The sequence below is a fragment of the Leuresthes tenuis genome, unplaced genomic scaffold (assembly GCF_036924035.1).
Source record: "Leuresthes tenuis unplaced genomic scaffold, fLeuTen1.0.hap1 SCAF_2, whole genome shotgun sequence".
In the NCBI taxonomy this organism is placed as follows: domain Eukaryota; kingdom Metazoa; phylum Chordata; class Actinopteri; order Atheriniformes; family Atherinopsidae; genus Leuresthes; species Leuresthes tenuis.
In genome coordinates, this window is record NW_027325356.1 from 5,872,314 (window position 1) to 5,899,578 (window position 27,265).

The following is a 27,265-nucleotide window of genomic DNA, read 5'->3' on the forward strand; positions in this document are numbered from 1 at the left end:
TGTGTCCGATTTTTCAGCCCACAGACAGCAAACGTATTTAGTTAAAGAAGAATCCCAGAAGACGTGTGTTTGATTTTCGTTTTCTTCATGGCGTTGAGACTTGAGGCTGACTTGTGACTACGATAATTAGGGATGTCTGGGAAAGTATTACATTTGTTTTTAGTGTTTTCCAGGTGTTATAAAACCAGTTGTGTTTCCAGGCTTTGTTTTTTTCTTTTTTCAGCTAAAAGTCTGAATTTCTAAAAATGAACTGATTAAACAAGCAGAGATTATATCACATAGATTACACATAAAGTACAACATTTACACTATAATGCCACCTCTTCATTAATCTACTCATTTGATTACTTGATGACTATGAAGACCAAACTGAAACTTTAAAATATCACCTATTTCTCTATATTACTGATTTTTAATTCACGGACCAACCAGACAGTAATGTCTTAACATTTATCCTGTTTAGGTGAGGTAACGGTGAGTTTACCTCCTGTCTTACCAGAGGGGTTGGTTCTCTTCCATTTTTCCAATGCAGTGCATTGATTCAGTTGTAACTGATATATATGAGCTATAGTACCTTAAACTACAATTCTATCAGAAATATTTGAAAACATAACAGCATGCATGGTCAGAATGTAACATACGTGTTCAGAACTGGATTTTAAGTAAATGTTTGTACTCGGATGTTAGAAATGGCTCACAAATCAACTGAGAACACTGGACAACTGTAGACATTTTTAGAGGAAAATGTCTTAGAACTCCCTTGTTGTAGTTTTTCTAGTACTATTCTGTAGTTTTTAGTCATTAAAAGTATTTTAAGTGGTTAATAAAAGCAAAAACACATCATTCAGACTTAGCCTCTCCTTTAACTGCCTGAAGACTCTTGACTGTGTTCATAAAGTAAAGAAAAGTTGCGGTTTCTCACAGTGTCAAAATAAGAAGAAACGAGGGAAATCCAAGCAATTCCCCTGCAGAGAGAAACAACACTGCACGATTCTGGCGGCTCATCAGACATAATTGAGAGGGACTACTTTTAAATGAGTCGGCTTGTTAACTGCTGTTCTTCACAGTTTACCCGGACCTTTGTAACATCAGCCTGACAGCTGTTGGAGATGAACTGAAGCACCAGGATCGCATTGCATTCTGGGATGACGTGTATGGCTTCAACATGGCATGCATGAAGAAGGCCGTGGTGCCCGAGGCTGTGGTGGAAGTGGTGAAGGCGGATACACTCATCTCTGAACCGGCAGTCATACAGGTAAACAGATCAGCTAGTAGCATTCAGCATGTTTACATGGCACGAGAAATAAAGAAGTTACTGTGTTAGTCTTACCAAAACCAAGCATTTTATGTGCATTTAAACACATTAATCCAACCGAAATCGTACAAAATCAGGTTTCTCAAAACTAGACTCGCAGAAACCAACTCGACTGGAACAGGTCAATATATTTATATCCCAGGTGTTTGTAATACTGCTTTAGAATGAAAGAGAGTGACTTCTGCATATAATTTTACATATTTATGCTTGTTTTTGGCAAGACATACAGAGAATTTCAGAAGTTGCAGACGTAAATTCTCAGCGGGACACATTTAAAGCCCAATAAGACATGTTTGGCTGAAACTGTATGAGTTCTAATTGGTCATTGAATGAGCCTCGATTGCTACAACAAATTAATGGAGTCACAAGACTCTTATTATTCATTTAAGAAAAGTTTGGTTGCTATTTGTTGCTCATACTAGAGTTTGACCCATAAAGGCCTTTTTAAGATTATTCTTCACTCACTACCTTTGTTAGGGGATCCAAAGGACCACTTGAGTTGCTCATTTTTTTGTTTGGGGGTCATGAGCATAAAGAGTAGGTGGATGCTCAGATGAATTGGTCTTAAATCGGTATCACCCTGTATTCAGCTTGTTGACTAATTATTAGGAAACTTTGCATGGAACAATTTGTGCCCATTCAAAGCTGGTGTGATGATGCACCAAAATACTTTAAACTTGAGTTGTTTTTAAAAAAATATTTCATACTGTGTTGTTGTTTCCCTGCCATTAAAGGGAAAATAAATGACAAAATCTGTCTGTATCTGCCATTGACTAAATGATCAACACCTGTGTCGCCACAGAATTTCACCTCCCTGTGAACTGCTTTACCACCTGATTCACAATGTTTCCACTGAAACCGTCAGAAAGCAACTTTTTCACTGCTTTGTACAGCCCTCATTCTTCATTCTTTCTCTAGCCTGCACTCTGAGCCAGTATTTCCCTCTTAAAGAAGCTTGAAGTACTTATACTATAGATATTTTGCCCATTCTCATCTTTGAATGGCACTAGCTACCTGACATCATGCATCACACATATATATATCTATCAGCAACCTGAAATGTTGCTCAAGTGCTGTGTATGTTCTGCAGAAGCAGACACTAACAGGAGAAATTGAGTTTTCGAGGTCCAGGCTGTTAGAGCACAGACAGAGAATGAGGGCAGTAGTTAGCTGTAGAGGGAGAGATACGGCTCTGGAGTTTAAGGACGTGTATGAGTGTGTTTGTGGGGATGCTGTAGAGCTGGATGATTGATCTATCTAATCCTTGTTTAAGTTCCTCTTAAGGAAACTTCATTACTCTGAGCTGGCTGCAGATAGAGCGGTTTTCACAGAGCTGAGTGGGGAGCACACACATTAGTTTGAGATAAGACCACAAGTATAAACACACATAGATGAGACAGTCTCACATTGAGGAACTCAGAATATCCATGAAAGCCCTTTGCTCTTGACTCTCATGCCAGTGAGCCTCTTTGCCATGTCCTCCACCCATCTGAGAATGTGATGAATGAGGGTAGAGTTTGATGTAATGGAATTTGAATCCTCTAATCGATAGTTTCTTCCCTCCAGTGACAAATAGACAGCCCCTCTGCCCAAATTACGAGGACTCTCATTTATTGCCTCCCGTTGATACGATCCAATAACATTCCATTAAGGCTGGTTGCAATTCCGTAAAATTGAGAGCAGTTTCATGGAATTATTAATCCCTGTTCTAAAGATAAGCTTTTTTCTCCCCACCCAATGAAAACGGATAGGATTGTTCAACATGAGGAATGTTTAAATTGTTTCCATTTCAGCCTCATTTTTCAAAAACGTTTTCTGTGATAGTGAGTGTTGCTCTAATTAGTTTACTTACATTCAGAATTTTTAATTCTCCCCCTTCAGTATAGCTGTCTATATATTTAACGTACATTTCTTAGCCTCAACATTCATACCACCTGTTCAATATTGTGTAAATCTCCTCCTATGCTGCCGCCACAGACTCCAAAACATATCCAGGGGAGTCCGGCAGCAAGGCTTCAGCAGATCATTTATATTTCTGTAAGCTGCGAGATGTGTCCTTCATGGGTTGGACTTGTTTCTCAGCACATCACAAAGGTGCTCCGTGAGGTTGAGATTCAGAGAATTTGGAGTTAAAACCATAAATCTGCTGTCTGACAGGTAGCACGATACAGCTGAAAGAGGCTGCTTACAGCACATGTCCTGCTGTAATGTCTAATAAGTGATATGTACTTCCATATGAATAGTAGGAGCCCGGCTTTGATCTCGTAGTCAAACTGTCACATTTAGGCTCAGTTAGCTTCAGTTGTCACGTTAAATTGACCTGTCAATGCGATAGTCACCCCCTGTTTGTGTTGTTATGTTTAGGCCTCGTCCATGTCTTTATTCAACTACATAAGTGTTTAATATTTTACATTATTGTAACGAGACCATGAAATATTGTCCGTTATATGCACACTAACATACGCTTGTTTTTCATTCAATTTCTTATTTTGTGTCTTGACTTCCAGTTGAAATAGCTGATAATAATAACTGTCAAATTACGGTTATTTGGATATTATGACAAACATGATGACTTTATCTGATTAAGGAGCTGTATTAGAGATTTAATTCTAATCTGAATAGGCTGCTAAATGTTTCTGTTCACTGTAAGCTGCCTGCTGGAGCAAACTCAGATGAAGGTTTTCTGTTGAGCTCATGGTGACGTTTTCTTGTTTTAAACACGTTTTCAGGTGTTCTCATTTATTGTAATTCTGCACCAGCCTAGTTCAAGATGTTTTGGATCACCGTCATGATCAAATCACCAGTTTAGACAGACTTGTTTTGAGGACAAAAAGAACCCATATCCATCTCAGAGAAATGGCTTTACCGCTCAATAAGACCTGGTCAGATCTGGTTAAAGTGCACTGGTTTATCCTAAATTATTTCAGGTCCATGAAAGAAACATGATCTGTTACTGACCGAACCTCTGAAAACAAAATATGTACATTTTTACCACGAAGCCACAGGTTGTTGGTGAATTTCAAACCCGTATAAGGAAGAAAGACCGCAGCTGGTGGTGCAGCTCCTGTCCAGCCTAAAGGGGAAGTCGAGGTGTGTAATATCAAACAGGTTGAACACAACCAGGCTGTCTTGGTGTTACCTGGGTCGACAAAACCTAAAATCCCACTCAGAGACGATGAAGTATCTCAGCTTTTATTTCTAACGGATGGTTGTGCACCCGAAAAAGGGGGTGTTTGACTCATATTTCTGCATTTGACAGCTTTAAAGCCAAACTTTAGGGACAACGGCTCACCAGAGCACATTGATCTCTGCTGTTATTACACCTTTCTCCTTGTAGGATTCCTTCTGTGTACCCTTTTTATTCTTGTGATATTTAGCTTTATTAAACTGTTCCTCGTGTTGCTGTAGTTGTGATCTTGTGTGTTTTTTTTTTTAATGTTTACAGACGTTTGACTGTAACAGTGTGAGTCTGTCGGAGTTGGAGTTTGCGGCAGATTTCAGCTTGAAGATGACGAACACCACAAACTGCACGGTAAGCAGCAATATCGCTCAATTTCACACATATAGGCACGACAAATGGCTAACTGAGGACGCAGTGGCTCATCAGTAAGCAAGCAGTATCCGTGAAATACTCTCAGAACAGCTCTTTTAGAAATGTATGTTGCTGAGTCGTCAAATACAATTTTTTTTATTTTAAGAAAACATAGTGCAGCAAATATTTACAGGATCATTTTTATTTTCGCTGTGAGTGTCTCTGCGCCTTGTTTTTCATTCTTTTAAAACATTAAGGAACACAAAAAATGACCTGAAACAAGTGCGTGCATCCACTGTGAACACCTGCCATTTATCAGAGATGTTGTGTGAGAGGAACAAGGCAGAACAAGCAGACGGGACATCAGTCAGCACCTGTTGATGGATCGGGTTTCTGTTTAAGAGAATGTCAGCTGGACTTCTCGCACAGTTTCAAATTGAATGGGAGAAACGAGGCACACGTGACTGTGAATGACTTGTCATACAACATGGTGAATGCTCTCCCTGTCATTTTTCTAAAAGCCAACAGAGATTTATGTAATCACAACAGTCTCACTGTGTTCAAAATGTGCTCTCACTTGTCCAGAGCAAACATCCACTGGACCTAAGCCAGACTCCATTTTCTGCTGCTGTTTTTTTTCTGCTTTCAGCCTTGATTGAAAATGCATATCTCATAAGTCCGAATAAGCTTTTATAGATACAGCAGCTACAGATGTGGAGGAAGTACTCACAAAGTATGTGTGCACCTGCCTCAGTCTCCATTCAGTAAAACAACATACCAGACAAAGAAAAAGAGGAGCAAAAGACCCCCCCAGAGGAGGGTCCAAACAGGGAGCCACAGTGAATGGAGGAGAGGAAATGTTACATTAGTTATCAAAAGAATGGCTTAATGTTTGTGATGTGTACGTTTTGTGGTGATGTCATCAAGTCCAGGTGGGAAGCCGGGAATACCAGGAAATGTTTTAGTTGGTTCAGGAGCAGTTTTCTTTAGGGAAGCCCTTTAAGAAAAAACTCTGGTTGGTTTATTTTTAGCTCTATAGTACACAGAGAATTGAATGAAAAATAAACTGGTAAGTAACTTGGATACTTGATAAAAGTGTATAACCTCAGTGAGTCTGCCACAGGCATCAAGACAAAAATAAGTTTTTGTGTCTATTTGGCGAGGTGTTGGCTGCCTCCATTTCCATTCACGTCCCATGAACTTCCCACAGTGTCTGAGCCACATTTCTCTCAGCTATATCGCTACAGAACGGCTTCACTACTGCCGCCTTCGTTCTCTACACCATGTGAAGTGATCTGTCTGTGACAAAGCCCATTGTGTCGCGGCAGCTCTGTGTCGTGCTGCAGTGTTTGCTCTGCACTGTCTGGTGTATTGCTTTAATGGATAATCAATAGGTAGTTATTATCTGGCCTGTGCTCTGTGGGTAAGGTTGGTGGATATAATGGGATTTGTAAACATTCTCTCATTTTTCCTGTCTTCTCTGCTCTGTAATTGAAAACATCCCGTTTCTTTCTCTTGAATGTAAGCCTGGTTATGTTTGGAGTCCAGTGCAGCAAAACGGATGATGTGATCATATGAAACAGAGATTTAGTTTGTCCATTTGACTTTTTAGGTACAGATTTCTCATTCTTTGCTCCTGTTTTACACTTTTCATTGGCCCCATGTTGGGTAATGGTATATGAAAGCATACGTATTGTACTTGTTTCATCTGGGTTTTTCCACCATTTATAATGTAGCTATTCTATGTACAAGCTATCACTTGTGTACATTGTAGATACTTGGAGTATCCAGCCTCCAGTATCTAGCCTGCTCTTCCCTGTATTCAAAGATGTGGCCTGCAAGAGCAGAATGACGTTACAATAAAGATACTGATCTGTAGTCAGTATTGGCTGTAGCTCCTCAGTAGTAGTTAAGGGTGGGGTGTGTGAAGGGTAAACTGCTCCTGGACCAGTGCTCAGGGAATGGTGAGAGGGAGCTGCTGTTTCTCCTGTCCCATGATTGAGCGCCTGCTTTTGTTCTCTTGTCGACAGTCCATTCATCAGCTCAGCCTGCCTAACCTTGCATTAAATGAACAGCACAACCCCTGCGTCTGCGCCGTTCCTGTACAAGACAAATCCTCTTTCTCTCGCATTTTTTAATATCCCCCTTTTCTTTCCTCCCTCCTGTATCTCCCGTGCCCCGTGCTTCGTTTACACTGCGTCTGCTTTTGCAAACCTTGAATCAGAATGTAAAAATGCATTGAAACTTTAATTAAAACTTCCATTTACTGGGCTTTTTTTTTCTTTTTTAATGTTTGCTGCCATCTCATGTTTTTGGCTCTACAGCTTTGTCAGAGACATGATCGCTCATCTGAGTGGTGGAATAGATCGCAAAAGAAAAGAAGCCTCATCCTCTTCCTCTTCTAAAGTCTGGAAATGATGTATGCTGATGGCATGCCAGGAGAGAATAAGTTTCTGTCTGTAATTAATTTTAATGCCGCTGTCTCACTGCTGCTGACATAGCTACAGTAGCACCACAGAGGGAAAAAAGTCGGAGCAATCCATCTCTAACCTGCTTTCCATCAAATTTAAATTGTGTGTCTGGAGGGGGTGGCCTTCTGGACTGACAGGGCAGGCACTTGTCAACTCCAAGGACGATTTTTAGCGCATTAAGAAGCGGGTTGTTAATGAAAAAATCCACTTTTTAACTTCCAACCATGCATCAGTACAGCACATTAAGATTGGGGATATTAGCTGGCTGAAAGAGAGAACCAAAAAGATTCTAGCTGACAATCTCATGAAACCACAGTATTCAACAAAAGGTTTATGACATCAAACAAGGTAAAAAATAAGGATTTCACAGGTCAGGAGTATTACCTCATATGCATAGTACTTTAATCATCTGGATTATTCAGTATGTAAAGGTTGGATCAATTATAATTTGAATCTTAATGCAACAGCAAACATAATGCATAATGAAGAAATAATTCTTCCTCTGCTTGATTTAAATTGGGAATCTGTGTCCTGTGTTACGGCAGGTGGTCCAACTGCACATGCATGTTAGTGCATGTTTTGTTGCACAAAATAGACCGCTTTTCACCTGATTGATGAGGGAGTAAGTGACACTCACTTATGTCGCTTATAAATCAAAAGTAAGGTGTTTAAACCAAGCTCATTTAAATCATTTCCCTCTCTCAGTAGTAGTGTGTTTACCCTTCATGTTTTGAGTTATTCCATCTTATTCAGAACTGATCCATTATACTATTAACTCCCTGGATGAAGGTATGGTAGTACACTGTATCTGTGTACAGGACCACAGTTTCTGATAAGAGTAACCCTCTGAGATAATTAGGCTAGTTTTCTAAGTGTTGACTGGACCGTGGATATCAGCTCACAGAGGGACTGTCTTTCAGTTGGGTAAAATCCATCCATCTCTTTGTCTCTGGGTTGTTGCTGTCAGTTTCAGAGCCTCCATGTGGGACAGTCTGTAAACTTGTGTTTCTGTAGAGAAAAGGTGAACCCTCCCCTCTATTGTAGCCCTGACTGCACCGTCTTCATTGAGAATTGGCTTGTCCACACGGTTGTTGTGTTCCTATTAGTCTGCTTCACAATCGTTCCATTTAAACACTTTCCCATTGCTCTCAAAAGTAGGGCTGTAGTGATACACTAATCTCACGATACGATACACGGCATTCAGCCAGCGATTCGCCACACATCATTTTCTGAAAGATTTTAAAGGGACAGTGTGATTTGACCTGAATCGTCGCTGATTGGACTGATGGTCCGACCTTTGAACCGGAAGGACAACACCGCCAGACAAACAAACATGTCACAAACGTGTCTTCAGCGTAAGCAGACTCATTTTTATATTGTGATTATTACATCATCAGCCTGCTTGTTTTACTTGCTAAATACCATAAACACAAATCCAAATTCTCTAATCACAAACCATCTTTTTTCATTTTTGAGAAGGAGCTCAAACAATAAATTACAACAATCCTACATTCTATAAACAGAAAAGCCATCAAAACCACTGAGCTATGCACTTTATATAACATTTTTATGAACTAATTTATCACTGTTTTGTATAATGTGATCCCCCCCGGCATTGTTTTGTACAATATTAATGTTCTGTCTTTTCACTAATTATAACGTCTGACTTTTCAATAAAATTTGCTAAAAAAAACTAAATAAAAAAATCAATACTCGCGGCTGAAAAATCTATACTTTATTGGGAAACAAAATATTGATATATATCGCGGTATCAATTAAAATCGCTCAACCCTACTCAAAAGCCAGATGTTAGCGAGTGTTTGTGGGGCTTTTTCAACAACAAAACTGACTTCACACCAAAAGCTTCTAAAGGAAAATTTCAACTGGAGACCAGGAGCATGGGGCGCCTGCGACTTTCTAAACATGTGGAAGGCAGTGGAGATCTTATCCATTCATTTTTAAATGAACCAAGAGTAAAACTCCCTGTGGCTCCAGGTGGAAAATACATAACAGCTGTTGGCAATCTTAGTTTTTTTTTTTTCTTCAGCTTAATGGGGAAAATACTATTTTTGGTGTTTTTTATTTGAAAATAAATAGATAAATTCAGCCATATGAAAATCTAATTGAAACTCTATTTATTTCTAAAACACAAGACTGCATTACAGAGAATGAGCTGGAGTTCCGCATTCATCCAGAAATAGTTTGTGCACCTCACTTTTACTTTTCTCTTTGGTTAGGTTTAGACACCTTAAAAAACGAAAGATTTGGTAATAAAAACGCAGCTCAGTTAGGTTTAGGTGGTTTTCCGTAAAAAAGATTCTTCACAGCTTAGTTCTGAAATTTCCATTTTCTATCTTACCAGGATGACAAGTCCTGCCCCAAACTGAGAAAAGAACACAGAACATTGTGTAAAAGTGAAAAAAGGAACGACGCCCATTGAAACATTTTGAAAATTGTAAAAATGTAAAATAGGTGATTTAATCTGACACAGTTTGACAAAAGGAGGATTTCTCCATATGTTTTGCTGTGAATGCCGTCAACCTGGCACTCCTTTTATTCATTCATCTGTCTTTAACAAACCTCAGCAACCCATCTCACCGCAGCCTCTTCTGCACAGCTGGATTGTGGGCTTCCTCTTACTGTCACCGTACAGTTGTTTGTCTAAGGGGACATCCTGAGTGAGGAACACCACCTGGAGGTGCGCTGCACCCAAATCAGATGCATGCTTGAACTCAGCCTTGCAGGAGCAGTTGCGCAGAGAGGCTGGGAGGAGAGTCGGAGGCGGTCTACGGGGGGGAATTCACACCATCTTGCTCTTGAGGTGGTCGTGCTTGAAGCCTCCACGCCTGGATAAACCCCATCAAAAGCGCATTAGCCCTCTATTCTCCCACCCTCTCCCTTCCTCCACCTCAGTGCCCCTCCTTCTCCCTCCGCTTAACCCACCCCCCTCCTTACAACCTCCCCCTCCACCGTCGTATAATAGTATCTGGCCGGGCCACGCGGCTTGCTGACACATAGTCGGGCGAAAGGGGAGCAATGATGAATTGCTCCCTGTTGGTGTTATCCATGATGATAATTATTAATTTTCCCCCCGCTCCTCCCGGTGAATGGGAGCCGGAGCGCTGCAGTGTTGCAGAGCCTCCTCCTTCGTGGGCCGCCAGGATGCCCACTGCCATCACTTATCACAGACAGAGTCGGGGCCCAAGGCTAAACACTGATGAAAATGAAAAGCACTCATTCTGATTTGTCCTGTTTTGGTGTGTGGGTGTGTCTCTTCTTCCAGTTTACCCTTTATTTTCCTTCTCTGCCTCAGCCACTTTTTTAACCTCCTCTCCCTTCTTCCCATTCGTTTTTAGATAACATTCGATTTGATTTAATCCACAGTTTTGTTCGGTCTCTTTAACCCTGTGATCAGGCAGTTTTATTGCGATGTTTTTGAGAAGTGTGAACCCAAGGCAGGGTAACAGAAATGGGTCAAAATCCTTCTAAAGAATTATTTACAGGATCAAAAAAACACCCAGGGGCCAGACAATAGAAACAAGACAAGGAGAAAAATGGGAAGAATGCAATCACAAACTTTAGGGAAAATGGTCAGACTTGGAGTAAAAAGAACAAAGACGGTCTGAATACAATTTTTCTTCATACAGTAAAAATTCTTTGTGAGAATCAACATATGTGATGAAAGAGAGAGGGAACAATAACGATGCTTTCTGTCTGTTTCTGATGCAGGAATCATTCTGATTATGAAAGTTATTGCAGCACCAATTGTACGATTACCATACGAATAAGCACGATTGACGGTATACTAGTTTATTATATTGTAATCCCACTACTTTAATAAATTCACATAATCCTAATTAAACGGGCAGTTTTTTTAAGCTTTTAGTTATTCTTGTTGACTACTGAAAACACTTCACACAGCAAATTCACACACACATTGGTACACACTTCTAATACAGCTTTTTATCAGTCATACACTCGTATATCGGGGGTCAGTGTTGTTTCATTGCATTGCCTGAGGACATTTCAACATGTGGACCAGAACATCTGCCAACCTTCCAATTTACACTCAACTACTGTTTTTAGTCACAAATATTTTCCATGTCCAGAGCAGAAGACTAGAAGGCAAAAGATGACGTTCAGGGATTAAACTTAGTGTGGAAATATGACATGTCTTATAGTTTTATAGTTGTTTTCATACATGTGATGGCACACAATTATGATGATAAGGTAGACATGATCACAATTATCTCAAATTTCTTTTGTAAGATGTGCTTTTTGGATAATGATGTAAACTATAGGAGCTAGTGACTGAGTTTACTGGAAACCTGACTTGTTATGGAGTTTCCTCAGATTTTTTTTTAACCTCTTGGAGCTCAAGACTTCCAACTTTTCAGTTCAAATAGAACAAACCATAAGCATCTCTAGAAAGTAAAGTGGAATATTTCAAATTAAACCCAGAAATGACTTCTCAAAAAGCTGAAACCCTGATATGAATTTAGCTAACGAGCTCAAGTTAACATGCTCTACCTGCTGGCACCATCCACCAGACAAAGTTACCAACAGCTGGAACTGATGAAGGCAGCTGAACTGTTTTAGTCTAAGTTGGTGGAGACGTAAACATTTGTTAGATTCATGAGGTGAATAAAATTCTGGATAGATGACGGTGTTGTGTGTATGCGTTGCCAGCATCCATCTGCTCACTTTTATTTGAGTTTTCTTCCTAAAAGTGGCCAAACATCCATCAGCTGTAGGAAATCCCAGCATCTGCCCACATAAAAATCACTTTTCACCACCGTTTGAGAGCTTAACTTCTTTTTGTTAATATACTTTATTAACTATTGAAGATAGCTGCAGATGAACATGAACACAAGTTTCTTTCATCGTTTGAGCCCTTAAAGTTTGAGTTTCGTTAAATTTCTCATTAAGTTCAGTCACATTGCCCAGAAAAGTTATTTGATGCCTCTGAGTTGATGTACGTCGGTCATCGAGGTCTTTATCGCTTAACTGACCACTTTAACATCTTCTGTGTTTAACATCTGAGGCAGTTACATTTCTTTTTTTGTTCTTTATCTCTCTTTCAGATGTGATTTTAATGGGGTGTCGCAGCGCCAAGCTACTTAACCGGTTTTGTATTTGCAAGTTTCACTTTGTATCCCAAATTTTTAATTGCTCGTCCTGGCTGCGGTGCGAAAATTGCATAACGCTGAAATGACAATCAATCTCGCTTACGAGGCGTTGTCATCGGCGAGGCGCATTGAGGATGATCTCTGCCTCTCTGACTGAGGGAGGTGAATCCGCTCTGCCTGCTGAGTAATTACGGCTAATTTCCTAATTACCTCAGCACTGAGCTTCTCTGTAGTGTTCATTAAAAGCCATAATTGCATTGGGTTGACATGCTCTTTTATCCACTTTGGGTTCTTTTCTGGCGGTTTCACTGTGCGTTAGCGGTGCTGCCCCTGCCTGTCTCAGTCGATAAAGGTTGATTGAAACCTTGGTGTGGAGTGTATTGAACACGGTCTCTGATTATCAAGGTTGCATGCGTGTGTTTTGTGTGCCTTATGAGAACAAATTGCTCTTTTGAATTCTACAGTTTGGCAGAGTTTGGAGAAGATTGCTCTCAGCGTTAACATTGTTTTAGCTTCTTTCTCTCTCTTGCTCCCTCGGTTCCCTATAAGTTTTCTGTGTTTCTCCTTATTTTACAGCGTTCTTTCCTCCTTTCCTCTCTTGTATTTAATTTTCTGCTCTCTCCCTTGCATTGATTCAGCTCTTCTTTGTCTCAGAGAACCGGCCTCCGAGTTGTCAGCTGCGTCAGGATTAAAAGCTATTAGTTCCGCATCATTGCCACTACAAGTGCGCTCCTGAGATTGATAGAGTGACTCTGCTCCTTCAGTGGGGGCAGAAATGGGAGGAAAACATGCCTGGGGGGGTGGTTTTTACCTCACAAATCTGACAACAGTCTCCTAAAGGTGCTCTGGCTTTGGACTTTCCCTCGGTTTGTTCTAGATGTGGGAATCTGTAATCACTCGCATGCAGAGTAGCTTACAGAGTATCTTGTGTTCATTGAAAAACTCAAAATCCATTCAGTTTTTTTAGTGAATTGAGAAAACAAGTTGTTTTTGGGCACATAGAAAGCCCTTATAAACCTTCAGACTGGCTCTTTCTTGCTTTTTGGTTTCCATGAGGGCTTCTCAACAGAACAAAGATTCCCTGAATGTGCCAGTTGTCTAATTTCCTTTCCCCTGGTGGCCTTTATCCCAATGAAGGTTCATATTCCATTGATCCAACACTTGTTTTCCTTTCTGCTTAGGATTTTTTTTTACATCTCTGCAACTCTGTCACTAAAATAGCCTCCGTTGCTAATTTCACATGCTTTAGCAAGCTGGATTTTTATTTATTTGTTTTCTTAATTGTCAGCAAAAATGTCCTCAATGCTGTCGTTGGCTGCCTCATAATTTATTTCTTTTGTCCGGTGACAAGTCTCAGATGAGGTGAGAGGGAGGACATGGGAAGTGTCGACTCAGCCTAAATGGAAAAACCAAGTTGTTTTTAAGGTTAGAGGAAATAAAGTGAGTTGTATCAGTGGAGCATCTCTAACAGGGTGGCTGATTGGCTTGTGCAGATCACACACACACACACTCGCAGGCAATTCTCGCATCTCCTTTAACTTTTACAATATAAATGTCTGTTTTACTGCCTTGTTCCTGAACACGGCAGCTCGTTGAGCTTATTCTGCTCATTGGTACCTCAGCTCTGCATGTCACAGTTGGTGTGTACTCAAACAAATCCAGGGGTTTATTGTACTGTCACATTCTAACAGAGCTCTCATATTTCATTGCAGGCAATTGTCGGCTACTTTGACATTTTCTTTGACAAAGGCTGCAGCAACAAGGTAAGCAGCAGCAGCAACAACCGAGCCATTTAACGGAAACTCAATTATGTTCACGCTTTAGCGTGTTCCTCCTCCCCGAGGCGTTCGCTGGCAATCGACGAGCGTTCTAGCGAACTGCTGATACAAGCACTTACCTAGCAGAGCCCGTCCAGTTGGAACAGCTGATGCCAAACTCTGTGAGCTACACAGACGTGCCTTTTGATTGCTCCTCCTATTTTACCTTGGACTCGGGCTGCATACTGTGACTGAACCAGTAAATTACCAGTTCCACGGGGGGCTAAAACTGGAACATTGTAACATATTCTTCTCTTTTCGCATACTAAATACTGTGCAGATTGTTTATTACACTGACAAAACTGTAAATGATATGAACATGCAAACTAAAAGTAGATGACAGTAACAAGATGAAATGTAAGATTGATTTATTATTTTACAAACAAGACTTCTGTGTTAGTTTTCTTGAGTCATTCTGTTTTTGATGTTTTTTTCTTTATTCAGATGTATTTTTGATGCATTTGCTTGTTTTTCTTCGTGTTGTTACACCAGGTGATGTTCTCCACCGGTCCTCATGTCACAAAGACCCACTGGAAGCAGACCGTCTTCCTTCTGGAGAAGCCTGTGCCTGTTCAAGCAGGTCAGTAACCGCACGGATTACCACCAAGCAGTGGGCAGACGAAAAGAGCAACTGAATATTCTCAGTTTGTTTGTTTTTAAATTCAGCTGAAGTCTTCATTAGATGGACGACTTGTATTTGCTGTCCCTCATGAGCTCCTTTTACTCTTTTGGACCTTGTGTGTGCGTTGCAGTGAGCAGCAACAGGTAATCTGTCTGGTGGAGCTGTAGTCGGGCTGGTTGACACCCTTTATCTGTCACCCACAGCGACAGGGAGGGATCAAAACAAATCACATGCAGCCATCAGAGACGGCATGTAAAACTTCATCTGATAGCAGCTTGCAGGCTTCTGAACCATGACATGTTACAAGAGAAATTCTTCATAACTGGCCAGTGAAATATTGATAGACTCGCTGTATCAGCAGATTGAAATATACTGAACTGGTGCTGTTGGACATATCCGTGTGGATATCTTTGCTGTTATTGTTCTGTAGTGAAGGTGTTATCGACAGTTTAGGAACATACTAACTTTAAAAGAAACTATATTAGTGTTTTTAGATTAATACACCCACAGAATTGAAAAAGAAGAAAATCTAGTGTACACTTATGATATTTGTTTGAACAGAATATGATTTTCTTTTTTTATTGAAAGCAAAGCTGAGAACCATAGTGGTTCTAGTGCTGGTTTGCACCAAGAGTCCAAATCAGAAGCAGCTTCGACTGAAAAGAATACACGAGAGGAACGTCCGGAAATGTGTTGGGAGAGATCTTCAGAGGGCTGTAATGATAGTTCCCAGGCTGTGGAAAATCAAAGCAATGTTTATAAAACCAACTTAGAACTGGCTCTAACACCAGCCTCTCTGCACAAACAGTTTATGGTCTCTTTGCCTCTTCTCTGATCAGCTGACAGAAGGCAGAAAAAAGCCATTTGCACATGCCCAGTTTTGTTTTTGTGGCTGCTCAGAGAGGCTGGAGGAGTGTGTAAATTAAAAGAGCTGCAACACAAATGCAGTTGAAACGACACTTTTAAGCTGGAATATTCACACTTTCCTTTGAGATTCCTCTCATAGTTAGTCTAAAACTCCCCACAAATGAGTACAACTGAAAAAGCCTTTCAGATGAGAGAGGAAACATCCCTGAAACATCTTCAAGAACACGGAACAGAAGTCCAGTTGCTTTGTTACCAAGCACTTGGCATCCTGTGTTAGTTACTGTTGTGAGCTCCTGCAGGTTATCAGAAATCACTTGTTGGTCTGCTGATATGAAGATGGATGAGCCTCAGGACTGGCTGTCCTCTCACTGACCAGATATCAGATGGAGCCTACTGTAATAAATGACCTGCGCAGGGATGGAGGTGGTTGACGTTCTACAGCCTTTAGCCACGCTCAGCCTCCACCTGCTGAACCCAGGAAGATAAGAACGTCAAAATCTCTGACATTGCACAAATGCTATCGCAGGCCAAGTGGGTCAGATAAAGCCAACAGGGAGAGCAGAGGACAACTGTGTGACAATGCATTATAGAAAAGGGAAGACTGCAGAGTAAAAGGGATTTATTTTGACGACCCGATGCGCAGTGTTAGTGTCTGTGCCCCTGCTATTCGTCTCTGTATCATATGCACATATATATTTGGACTGCATGCACAAGTTTTCCCCATCAACATAAGAACAGATGAGGAAATATCTTTGGGAGGATTGTGTTCACCCCTTTTGTAGCGTTCCAAAGATTAAAAGAATATGACACATCAGTTATGGATCAGTACCTTATTGTTTGACCTGTTACTTTGGTCAATGTCAGAATAGACCAACAAAAAGACTAAAACCACAATTAAAGTGCATAACAGTAATATATTAGTTCAGTGCAATGTTATGCAGGAAGATTTTAGTCCTGACATATTACTATGATATGCACCATCCACCTAAACATCATTCCTGTTCATGGCAACAACGCTTTCCCCAGTGGCACAATGATCGCTGCCTAAAGCCAAAAGCTTCCTAAGAGCACAACAAAAAGCCAAAAGCTTCCTAAGAGCACAACAAAAAGCCCAAGCAGCAACTGAACAACCCCTCAAAACACACAGCTGGGTGAGATGTGTAGACGTCTGAATGATTCATAGACCGGTTTTAAGTGTTTGTAAGGTTTAACAAACGAAACACATTTCTCTGAACATGGACAGATACAAAGATTGGACAGAGGATGTAGCCAATGACTAAAGACCTACAGAAAGCCTGGAGAAGTATGTTCAAAACCACTTAAAAAGATGGAATGAAAGGAGTGGCTCAAGATTTTTGTGTTGTCGATAACTATCATTGTTAATATGTGAGGTTAATGTTTTACCTTCCTTATATTTGCCTAAGACACACTCATTTAATTAAATCCCAGACAGACAGTTTATATGTTGACAGTTGTGTATAAATTGCTCACAGACTTAATCTTGGTAGCTTAATGAATTTTGTATTATTGCCCCTGTTCCAGTCTGGCTCCATGGAAGCAAAATGTTTAGAAATGAGGTTGGTTGAGGACTTTTGCACAGATGTGTACGTGAACCAGTCAGTAGGAGCAGGAGAAGTTTAAGAGAAGGGGAAAGTGAAGGTTGCATTGAGAGACGGGTTATTGATGGGCTCCGAGTAGCCCGTCACTCTTAACTGTCCCCAGCTTCATCCCGGGGCTGTAAACCAGAAATGAAGTTTTTAACAGCATTCACCAGCCGCCTGCTAGGCTCTTATGGTGCACTTTACTACACACACACACACACACACTGCTTCTTTACACACTGAAATACACAGACGTTCTTCCACACTATTTAAACTCCCCTCTTGCTGCAGGAGAAAACTTTCAGTCACCTTGAAGATGACAAAACTCCCCGTTTCTCACAGCGGCGCCTCCTCCTGAGTGTTGACTGAGAAGCACCTTCAGGTCTGATCGGCCGCAGTGAAGGCTGAGCATAAACAGCCAGTGGTTTGTTTTAATATTGGCTCCTGCTGAGGTGATTTATCGTGGCGGACAACAAATCTTATTTGATGTGTGCAGTACGAGTGCAGCAGTAATTAACTCTGGGGCTGCACGTCTTTGGGAGGTGCTGGTGGAGGAGAGGCAGCAGCCTGGAACAAAACATCCCTGCAAATCCTCCCAACTGGCAGCGTTATAAATTAAACAGCAAATTATTTGTCATGCCCTGAAAAAAGGGCCCTCCTCTACAATACTAGACCCTCACAAACACACTAGTTTTACCTACTTAACGTTGCCTGGAGAAAGGAGGTCACTTTCTTCTTTTATTTTTTTGCAACAAAGTCCCATCATGCTCAAGGTGAGACTTTGCCCTGGTTCCTTGCACAAAAGGCAGCTTGGAGCATCAGAGATATGGGCGTGGGTTTCTAACCCGACTTCTATTGGTTAGTCAGTTGGTCTTTTTTCCTGCCTCCTTACATGACTCACCTCTTCTGTCCCGAGTCGAGCTGGAGCTCTTCCAAACCCCGCCTCCCTGCTCCCTTTGGTAGTTGAGGTGCAGTTTAAAGCACCTCTTTGCCTTCTCCTCCTCCTTCAAACCCTGAAGGTCCTTGAGCTGACAAACCGCAGCACCCATTCCAAGCTCAAATCTCCAGACTGCTTTTTTTAGGTTCTACAATCCATCAGCTCTTCTTCTTACTCTGGCCCCGGACTCATACCTCTTCTCAGCTCCGATATATTGTTTTTCCCTTTCTCATCTGCATCTCTTTACACATTTAGGGAGACTGTAAAAGATACTTCAATGGGGAAAATGTATTTCTCGCACACCTCGTCTTAGAGGGACTTGCCCTCACTGTAAGCAGGTGCAGACACTGTGGGGACATGAGCAAAGTGGTTAAAACCATTTAAATGGCTCACTAACACCAGCCATGTACTTCCATTGTAATTTCATGGAGAAAGGCTGCGTCGGGCTGAGACTGGCGGTTTCCATGGGCCTGGCTGTGCTTAATGACACTGGCATGGTGATGTACGACATTGCAGCGAAAGCCCAGCTCAACATCACGACTCATTTCCACACATGGTTAACTCTTTCTCCCAGCGTCTGAGTGGCCAGTTTACACAAGGCACTAAGGCCCGTCCTCCGTGGGGGAGTTCAGTTTGACTGATTGCAGCAGAGCTGCTTCAACTCCTCAGTCTGAAGCATTCAGGATTAGTTGGAAACCTAATTGCAAAGATTGTTTTCTTTTAGGGTGCAAGTCTTTGATCCCAAACCCCCCTTTTTTCCCTATTTTGTAGCAAAAGGTTAACAAATGTCAGGTAGTTATTTCTTTGGCCTTTACCAGCTTTTTGCTGATTTCCTTCTGACTGCAGCCCCCACTGGCACCAGGTTCTACTGCTTTTACCAAACCACTGCTGATGCAAAAATGAGACTCCTAGTGTCAATTCCTCAAAACAGATAAGAGGAACATCTTGTTAGCATCTTGTTTTGTTTTGTTTTTATGATGGTTGCTTGTCCTATAATACATTAAGAAATGGAGTAAAGCTCGAGGGTGATTTGATAAATATCTGTTTCATATTTATCCCTAACACAGATGCCTTATAGTGCTTTTGTCATTCTGAACCACGCACGACCTGAAATTAGGGTTTTTCCTATTTTTTTTTTTTTCAGCTTTTCAGCCGGACTACAGAGCGCACCTGAATATAAGCCGCAGCCTCTAATTTTAAAAAGTAAATCCATTTTGTACTTGTATAGGCCGCACCGGATGATAAGGTGTCCACATTTTAATGAGATATTTACACGTTTTTTTCTTGCAGCGCTTTACTTTTGGATTTGTTTTCCTGTTTGCACGTGTCGGCCACCGTAGATTTACAATAATTTAGTCGCGTAAGTGTGTTTGATTTATCGTGCAATTTCATTGGACCACTGTGAACTATTCGTTAATTTTATTAGTCTAATGTTACGAGGCAAAATGTTTTTGGCGGCAAGAAAAATGAAGTTGGTGTTGCAGTAGGGAGCAGTACAGTGTGGAGTTTTTCAACATTTCTGTGTTGGCTTCTGTAAAAGCTATCATCCAGAGTTTAGCAAGAACTCCACCTGTTTCATTTAACTTGATCTCTCAGGTCATTAGTCCAGTCTGCTTTCAGCATCTACCCATCATCTCGTAAATACATCCATACACTCATTAGAGGTTTATCTCTATAAGATGATTATTTGTTTCTTAAAACCAGTGTATTCTTTTTTTATTGCCTTAATGAAATGCTGCGATTTGGTCTATGAGTCGGATCTAAGCTACTATTTCTAAAGATTTTTCACCTCACCAATTTGGGCTATTTTGTGTAGGTCCATAACATGAAATCCATAAAAAATACAATCAAGATTAAAGGCTTTACGCACCACAGGAAGGCACCTCACAAAAGAAGGATTTTTCTTTAAATCTGAGAAATATTTCATTAATTTCGCTGGTGCTCATTTGTTACACGCTGCTTTTATGAAACGTTGTGGCAGCCTGCCATCTCTGCAGTGGAGTCACTGAGCCAGTGAGCGGCGCCGTCAGCAGACTCGGTGACAGTGACGTTGGCATGACAACAAGTGAAACGTGACAGCAGTGATGGCCGCCACTTCGCTGGAAAAAAGCGATAGTCAGCATTTTCTCTCCTCGTCCTCCTCTCACCTCCAGCACTGAGCAGCTCGTGGCGCCCAGAAAGGAGGTGGGGTGGGAACTGCTTGCTTGTTTGCCGTTTGGGTAAACATTAATTTACCTCCAGCAGTCAAACGTGAAGGTAATCAGAGTGATTATGTCTCATAATCATCAGCGTCTTCTCCTGGCATGCAGATCGCTTGTGTGTCGTACTGTAAAGGAGTTTCTTTCTCACCGCCATATGGAGATATCAGATCATCTGCATTCATCCACACGCAGTCCCTCTTAATAACATACATTAAACCTCATTGTCTTATCGCACATCATCATTTCTACGAGCACCAGTGCGGTCATGCTGCAGAGGCCTGAGCTCAGCAACACTGCACTGCTGCAGGGCATCAAGAAGACTTTGATTTCATCACGAGTATACTGATCGATGTCTGACTCAGTGAAATAGCTTTCTGTCTTTTGATTTTCTTTCCTCCGGTCTGATATACATCATCATGTAAACTTTGAGTAACGCGAAGAGAACAGAAAAATCCAACGGCTTCCTCCAAAGAAAATCAGAATATTGGCTCTGATTGTTTTACTCGCTGCTAAATAACACAAACATCTACCAAGCTGAGTTTCATAAAACTTTATGACATGGAGAACACGGGCAAAGGGATAACTATCTGAACTTTGTGTGGTTCTGGATCGCTTGTAATGTTATTTATTTTGACGTAGTGCTCCATCTCTGTCTCTCCCACTTGGTTTTTTTCTTATTGGTTTCAATTTGAACATTTTTCAAATATTTTGTGAAGCCGTTGAATGAGAATAAAGGTGACTAAACAATTTCTGAAAAACTTTTACAGACAGTTCTAAGCCTTATTGTTCCTGCTCAACTCATTTGAGTATCTGTTTATCAGTTTTATTTGGATAGTTTAACTTATTTTATAGTTCTCCTATTAACTCTTAAGCCACAAATGTACTTGCATTTAATTACAGATTTGTGTGTTTAACAAGGGCGACTGGCACATCCTGTGTTTGTTTGCAGCTTTGATCGTGCACATCCTCAGAAATAACGCTACACGTTCACAAGCTGCAATATGGAGGTGACCAGTAGGGGCAGTCTAGAGCCAAATTTATCCAGATGTAGGACATGGTCGGCAACAGTAAAAATGGCAGAAAGTTTTGAAGGCAAGCTGGAGGAGATGGCCTACGATTACCTGCATTTCGATGATGTATCTGTGCGGCTGTACAGTGACAGATATCCCTGTCATAGCTGTCGAAAGAGCCGTACCATTTTGAAAGCATCCATCCACGGACATGGACAAAAAAAAAAAAGGAAAGTGGGGGGATGGTGCCAGTGGCTGTTTTTCTGGGCTGAGTCACCTGGTGCGCCCCCTTGTGGAACCCTCTGGTAACAGGTGTGACACACAGGCAAGTTTGTGACTAAGTATGCCCACAACGAAGCAAGTTTCTTACACCAAAGCGTTGGAGAAACAAACATATTCCTGACCTTAAAGTGACTTTTAGACTTTGAGTCCTGAATTCCACTGAGCCTCTCGCTTACTGCTGCTGTTTGATATGAGCAGACGATAGAAAAATAGCCTCAAACAAACATCCTTTGTGCAAGAACTGTTACTATTAAAACAATTCTTGAACCGTGAGTGGTAGAATCTAGCGCTGGACACGTATTTTTATGAATAAACTGTGTTCTATAGATTAAAGAGACTCCTCTTCTCCAAAGTTGAAGAAAGAATTCTGAGCTCTGATATAACGGGAGGGACCAGAGACACTTTTAAGATACTGAGTCAGTCAACCAAATTTAAACTGTTTCTCCTGTAAAGCGGGCCTGAGCTCTAGGGCTCCAAACAAGGGTTTTCTCTTTCTTTTTGGCAAATCTCATTGTTCCCAGCAAGGAACCTTTTAGGGGTTTGTTTATAGGGATTTTTTTGATCACCACACAATGAATCACAACCAAAAGTAATGGCACTCTTATCCATTCAAGCTGCAGGATGTTAAGAGTTATCTGCCCCAAATGTTTCATCAGAATGTTATTAAGGGGTTTTAATTCTTTTTGGTTGGTTTTAATTCTTCTTCTTAATAATCTTCATTTTTAGTGGTGTATGTGAGTTAATGCCTTTGTATATAAATAGCACATCATTTCATACATATTTTGCTTGTCATTTTTGTTCATGATGAGCTTTCTGGGTGTCATTTTAGAGCTTTAATGTTATTCCTCAACAGTTTAAATAGCCTGCAGTGACACAAAAAGCAAAAGATGTGCAGCTTTCATGCATCACGACTTCTTACTGCAGTATTTTTGATGAGATCGGGCTGCCTTAAGAAGCTCCTGCGTTTAACCACAGCTGAGATAGACCAATGTGTGCTAATATTTTCATTCCTACTAAGCTCTGATTCACTGAGAACACCTTCAAACACGGGGTGGTTCATGTGATTGCTCGTGTTCGGTGTAAAACGTGCTGAAATTTCTCTCCTTGTCTTTTTTTTGCTTCTCTTTTTATCAGGGGAGGAGCTCGAGGGAAAGATTACTGTTCGTAAAAACAAGAAGGACCCTCGCTCGCTGTTCGTCACCCTCAATATCCGAGAGAGGAAGCAGACCTACAGCCTGCAGTAATGCCAGCAGTCACATGGTACATCCAACAAATGTAGCCACTGTTTTTATACACCATTCATGTACTCACACATGTGGGAGCAAGACTGAATAAAACTCTTGATTTTGATATCTCAAATCTTTGGATTGTGTTTGCTTCTTGGAATAATCGTATGACCCTTAAGTAGGTAAAAGAACGTGTTTGGATGGTAACATAAACTAAACGTCTAAGTTACAGGACTGCCTCCCCTAGCTAGCTTTTTCCATCAGGTGGGAGTCTTAGAAGTCACGTTACAGCCATGGACCTGGAAGAGAGGCATCCGTGAGGCAGCTGGGCATTTTAAATCTAGGTATGTGACGTACATGTATGTTATAATCATGAAATAACAGATCAATCAAAACTTGTCTTGGCAAGGAGGCGTAAAACGCACAAGAACAAATGACCACGAGAGCAAAGTAAGGCTGGTAGTAAATATAGTGAAGGAGGGGATGGCAACCACAGTGCAGGTGAGAGGTAACTGAACCCAGACAGGAAGCAAATCCAAACGGAATGCAAAAGAAATCCTCCTTTTTTTTTAAAAATAAATTTGAAAACACACCAAAAATGATTCACCCCCTGTGGTGTTACAGCCTGTAACCAGATTTCTTGGTTAATCTGCAGAAATAGCCCAAACTAAATAAGATCGTGTGCTACCAGTTACCTTCAGAGTTCAGAAAACCCACCTAATCTCAGTATATTTACACCTGTTCTGAACGGCCCAGGAGGTGAAGAGGCATCACGAAGACCAAGGAGCTCTCATAACGGGTCAGTGATGTATAAAGTATAAATCAAAGCAGCAAAGAGCCCAAAGGTCACCCTGGTGGAGCAGGAAACCCCCCACAGTGGAGACTGGTGTATCTGTCCATAGGACCACTATAAGCTGTACACTACACAGCTGTGGTGAGGGAAAAAAAGCTACTGCTCACCGAAAAGTTCCAAAAGTGTAAAAAAAAAAAAACTCGCCAAGCGTGGGGATGAGCTTAAAACTGAACTTTTTGGCCCATCAAGAAAAATAAATCCAACGACTCTCATCACTTCAAGGCCACGCCATCCCCATCATCGTGCTGTGGCGACGTTTTTTTCCATCAGCAGAGACATCTGAGACTGGAATGGAGGTTTATTTTGGCAGGACAATGACACAGAGCATCAGCGGTTTATAGAGAAACATTTAGATTAGTTGGAATGGCCAGACCTTAATCCAACTGAGAGTCGTTGCCATTATGTTACACCAGCAGAACCCCACAACTCAAAGTTTTGCTTTGAAGAATGGGTACAATTCCCAGTGACTAGATGGGGCAAGGTCATAGAAACATACCCTAAGAGACAGAAATGATGCATTTCTACAGCGTCTCCTCTCCAACATTATGTTAACAAGAACAGACTTCTCCGTCTATGCAAAGATGCACTGAACTCTAGTTGTATCCCAAGTATTTCAGTTTTTTTCACCACGATCCATTGATTTTTGTGCCATTTGTGACTAGATGTTCTGCAACAGTATGAGCCACGTGATGTGTTGGCCTCGTGTGTTTCTTCCTAAATAAACATGCAGCAGTTTGTCTTTGGATATGAGAGACAACAACTGGAAGGAATGATGTGATTGTGTTTGGAAACTTAATTAAGCGTTTATGTGGTAGTTAAAATTGTCTTCTTTTTTTTTCTAAAAATGACCATTTTGTCTTTATTTTATAAAATGTTAAGATACAGTTTTGAGAAATTATTTATTTCGGTTTTTTAGTCACTGACTGAGGTTTTTATCCAAAATCTAAACAGTTTTAATTAACAAAGTTCATCACCTTTGTGGACAAATCTTAACTTTCTCTTGTTTAAAATAAAAATGGCCTCCTTAACGAAACGTGAACCAGTCAAGTCACGCACTTATTTTGAGTAGAATTAAACATTTTAAGCACTGCTTTCTAGTGCAATTGCACAAATGATCGCCGAATTTGAAACGAACACGCTCCGTTAGTCAGTGCTGCTGCTGCTGATGATGGTGATGAAGATGATGAAGAAGAAGAAGCCGCGCGCCTCTGTGTGACCTCCTCCGCTGAATCAGTGCCTACCAGGAGCTAGAAATGGATGTGGCTTCTTATCACTCAGGCGACAGAGGGAGAGATCAATTAATTACACCAGCTCGTGTAATTAACGAGCGCGAGGAGGAGAAACTCGAAACCCGCCCCCTCCACGAGGAGCTTAGTTCACCCACTGGATCGGGATCAGATTATAATCAATGTAAGAATCAAAAACGATCAGTTCAGCACGCCAATTATAACCAGCGGCGTAGTGGAGAGCTCAAACCAAAGTGTAAAACCCGAAGGAACCATGTGTGAGAGTGTGTGTGTCACTCTGTGTGTTCAGCAGAAGAGGAGCAGGAATCAATTACAATTATTCTCTGTTGACAATGTAATTAAAGTCAAGGCTGCGGCTCATACACCCGCTGCTGCCTCTTATCTGGGACGGATGGAGCTTTAAAGGCGGAAGCGCGCATAGTAAGAAGGGCCCAGAGTGGGACTCTGCTGCCCGTTCCCACACTGATCACCGCGGGGGACACCGCTTCAGACCCCCCTCAGCTGTCCTCACATCAGCGCAGGTTAAAGTCAGGAAGCCATCTTAAGATAAAGCAATCGGGGTTTTATTTTTCTTATGTATCAGAACACAGGCCTGCGAGGATTTTAAAGAAATACTGCAGGCCATTATCTAGAACCACGTCTAAATGCTTGCACGGCATTTTTAATGGTCGACGACTTGTGTAATTACGCTGAAGCAACCTGGATTTAATGTGCTGATAATAAACTCAGTCTCACACTCAAAGTAAAACAGCTGCGTTGGTCATCAGTGCACAACGTAGCGACAAAATAAAGGCCGACACTTTGTGAGACGGTTACAGTTTTTATCTGCAGGGAACCGTTCGGGCGACTTGATGCAAACCTGCAGGGTATATTTATTAATACAAGCCTAGCCGTGATTTTTAGGCCCCAACTCTAACAATACCTGCATTGATATCTAAATCTAACATGCATTTGTACTGTGTTCCACAGCAGAGCAGAAAAATTAGAAGTGTTTAGAAAATATTGGTTTTTGAACTTGGATCGTCCGCGGTGAAACGCCACCATTAAGCGCCTCCTACCTCCCTGTCAGCGTTTTTAAACATCTAACAGCTGTGCTGTCTCACGTTTGTGTGTGATGTTGTGTAACTATCACAGTGTCGTGCACTGTGACACCACTAATGAAACTGTCACGTGTTACAATTTACAAATGAACATTAGCTCAAGTTTTTTAGAGCAAGTGAAAAATAGTCATTTTACAGTTTCATTTTTAGCACGTGTGACCATTTGACAGCAGTGTTGTGGCATTTGTTATCATTATTGGTATTATTATTATTAATTACAAACAGATAAACAATATGGTTGCATTGCAGGGACGCACATACCTGCAGCCACATGCTCTTTGTTATGCAAAATTAGTTTTTTGCTAAATAGATCAAATCCAAATTGCTGTACCTTGCTTTGGGTGTGTTCAGTTTATGTGTTATGGTCTGCTGTTTGGTGTTTTAAAGATAGGACAGGTGATCATTAATGAGTTATGCCGAGGTGACAAAAGGAGTCTTTCATGTCTTTTTTTTTCTTAAAGTACTGCCATGCTTTTATGAAAATCGACATACATTTAAACCACTCTCTGTACTTGCATTCTCTGTACTACTCCATTCATTTACAGGAATACTGGGACAATGGTATGCGCAATGCAGTGTTTTAGAGTCTACAGTGTGGCACACTCCCCCCCTCCGCTGTCACTGCTTCCAGTGCAGCTCCAGTGGTTGGCTCTGGCTCCTCCTGACACATGTGATTTAATTTACAAAAAAAAAAAAAAAGGAATCCTTCTTGCGTAAGACTTCAACAACTGAGTAGCTTGATATAAAACCCCGCCCACTTCCTTTTCTTTCTTTTTTTTTTTTCAACCCTCACTTGATCAATGTTCGTATTGGTGACGCGCGCAGGAATGTGTAGAGCTTCCAAAGCTCTGTGCGTAAAACCCGTCAGGCGGAAAAAACTATTTATAGTTCAGGCCATTTTTAGCCCATCCTTTCAGCAGTTTTTATTACTTGACCCTAAAAACTTTTCTAGACTGGAGAGTGTAGTGGTATGATGGTATGATTCACACCTTCCGTGTGGGAGACCAGGGTTCAAATCCCTTGCATGAAAGATACTACCTCCAGCAGGGGTCCTT

At 41.2% G+C, this 27,265-nt stretch overlaps 2 protein-coding genes across 3 annotated transcripts in view; both read left to right on the forward strand.

Moving 5' to 3' along the window:
• prmt3 (protein arginine methyltransferase 3) overlaps window positions 1-23,143 on the forward strand; it is a 52,588-nt gene extending 29,445 nt beyond the window's left edge. For both annotated transcript variants that reach the window (XM_072379981.1, XM_072379982.1), the window contains exons 12-16: window positions 1,068-1,255; window positions 4,761-4,847; window positions 14,160-14,210; window positions 14,757-14,844; window positions 22,919-23,143. In XM_072379981.1, the coding sequence (XP_072236082.1) occupies window positions 1,068-1,255; window positions 4,761-4,847; window positions 14,160-14,210; window positions 14,757-14,844; window positions 22,919-23,028 (524 nt within the window). In that variant the 3' untranslated portion in view covers window positions 23,029-23,143. The remainder of the gene's footprint in view (window positions 1-1,067; window positions 1,256-4,760; window positions 4,848-14,159; window positions 14,211-14,756; window positions 14,845-22,918) is intronic.
• htatip2 (HIV-1 Tat interactive protein 2) overlaps window positions 1-27,265 on the forward strand; it is a 279,723-nt gene that overhangs the window by 37,851 nt on the left and 214,607 nt on the right. The window lies entirely within an intron of this gene.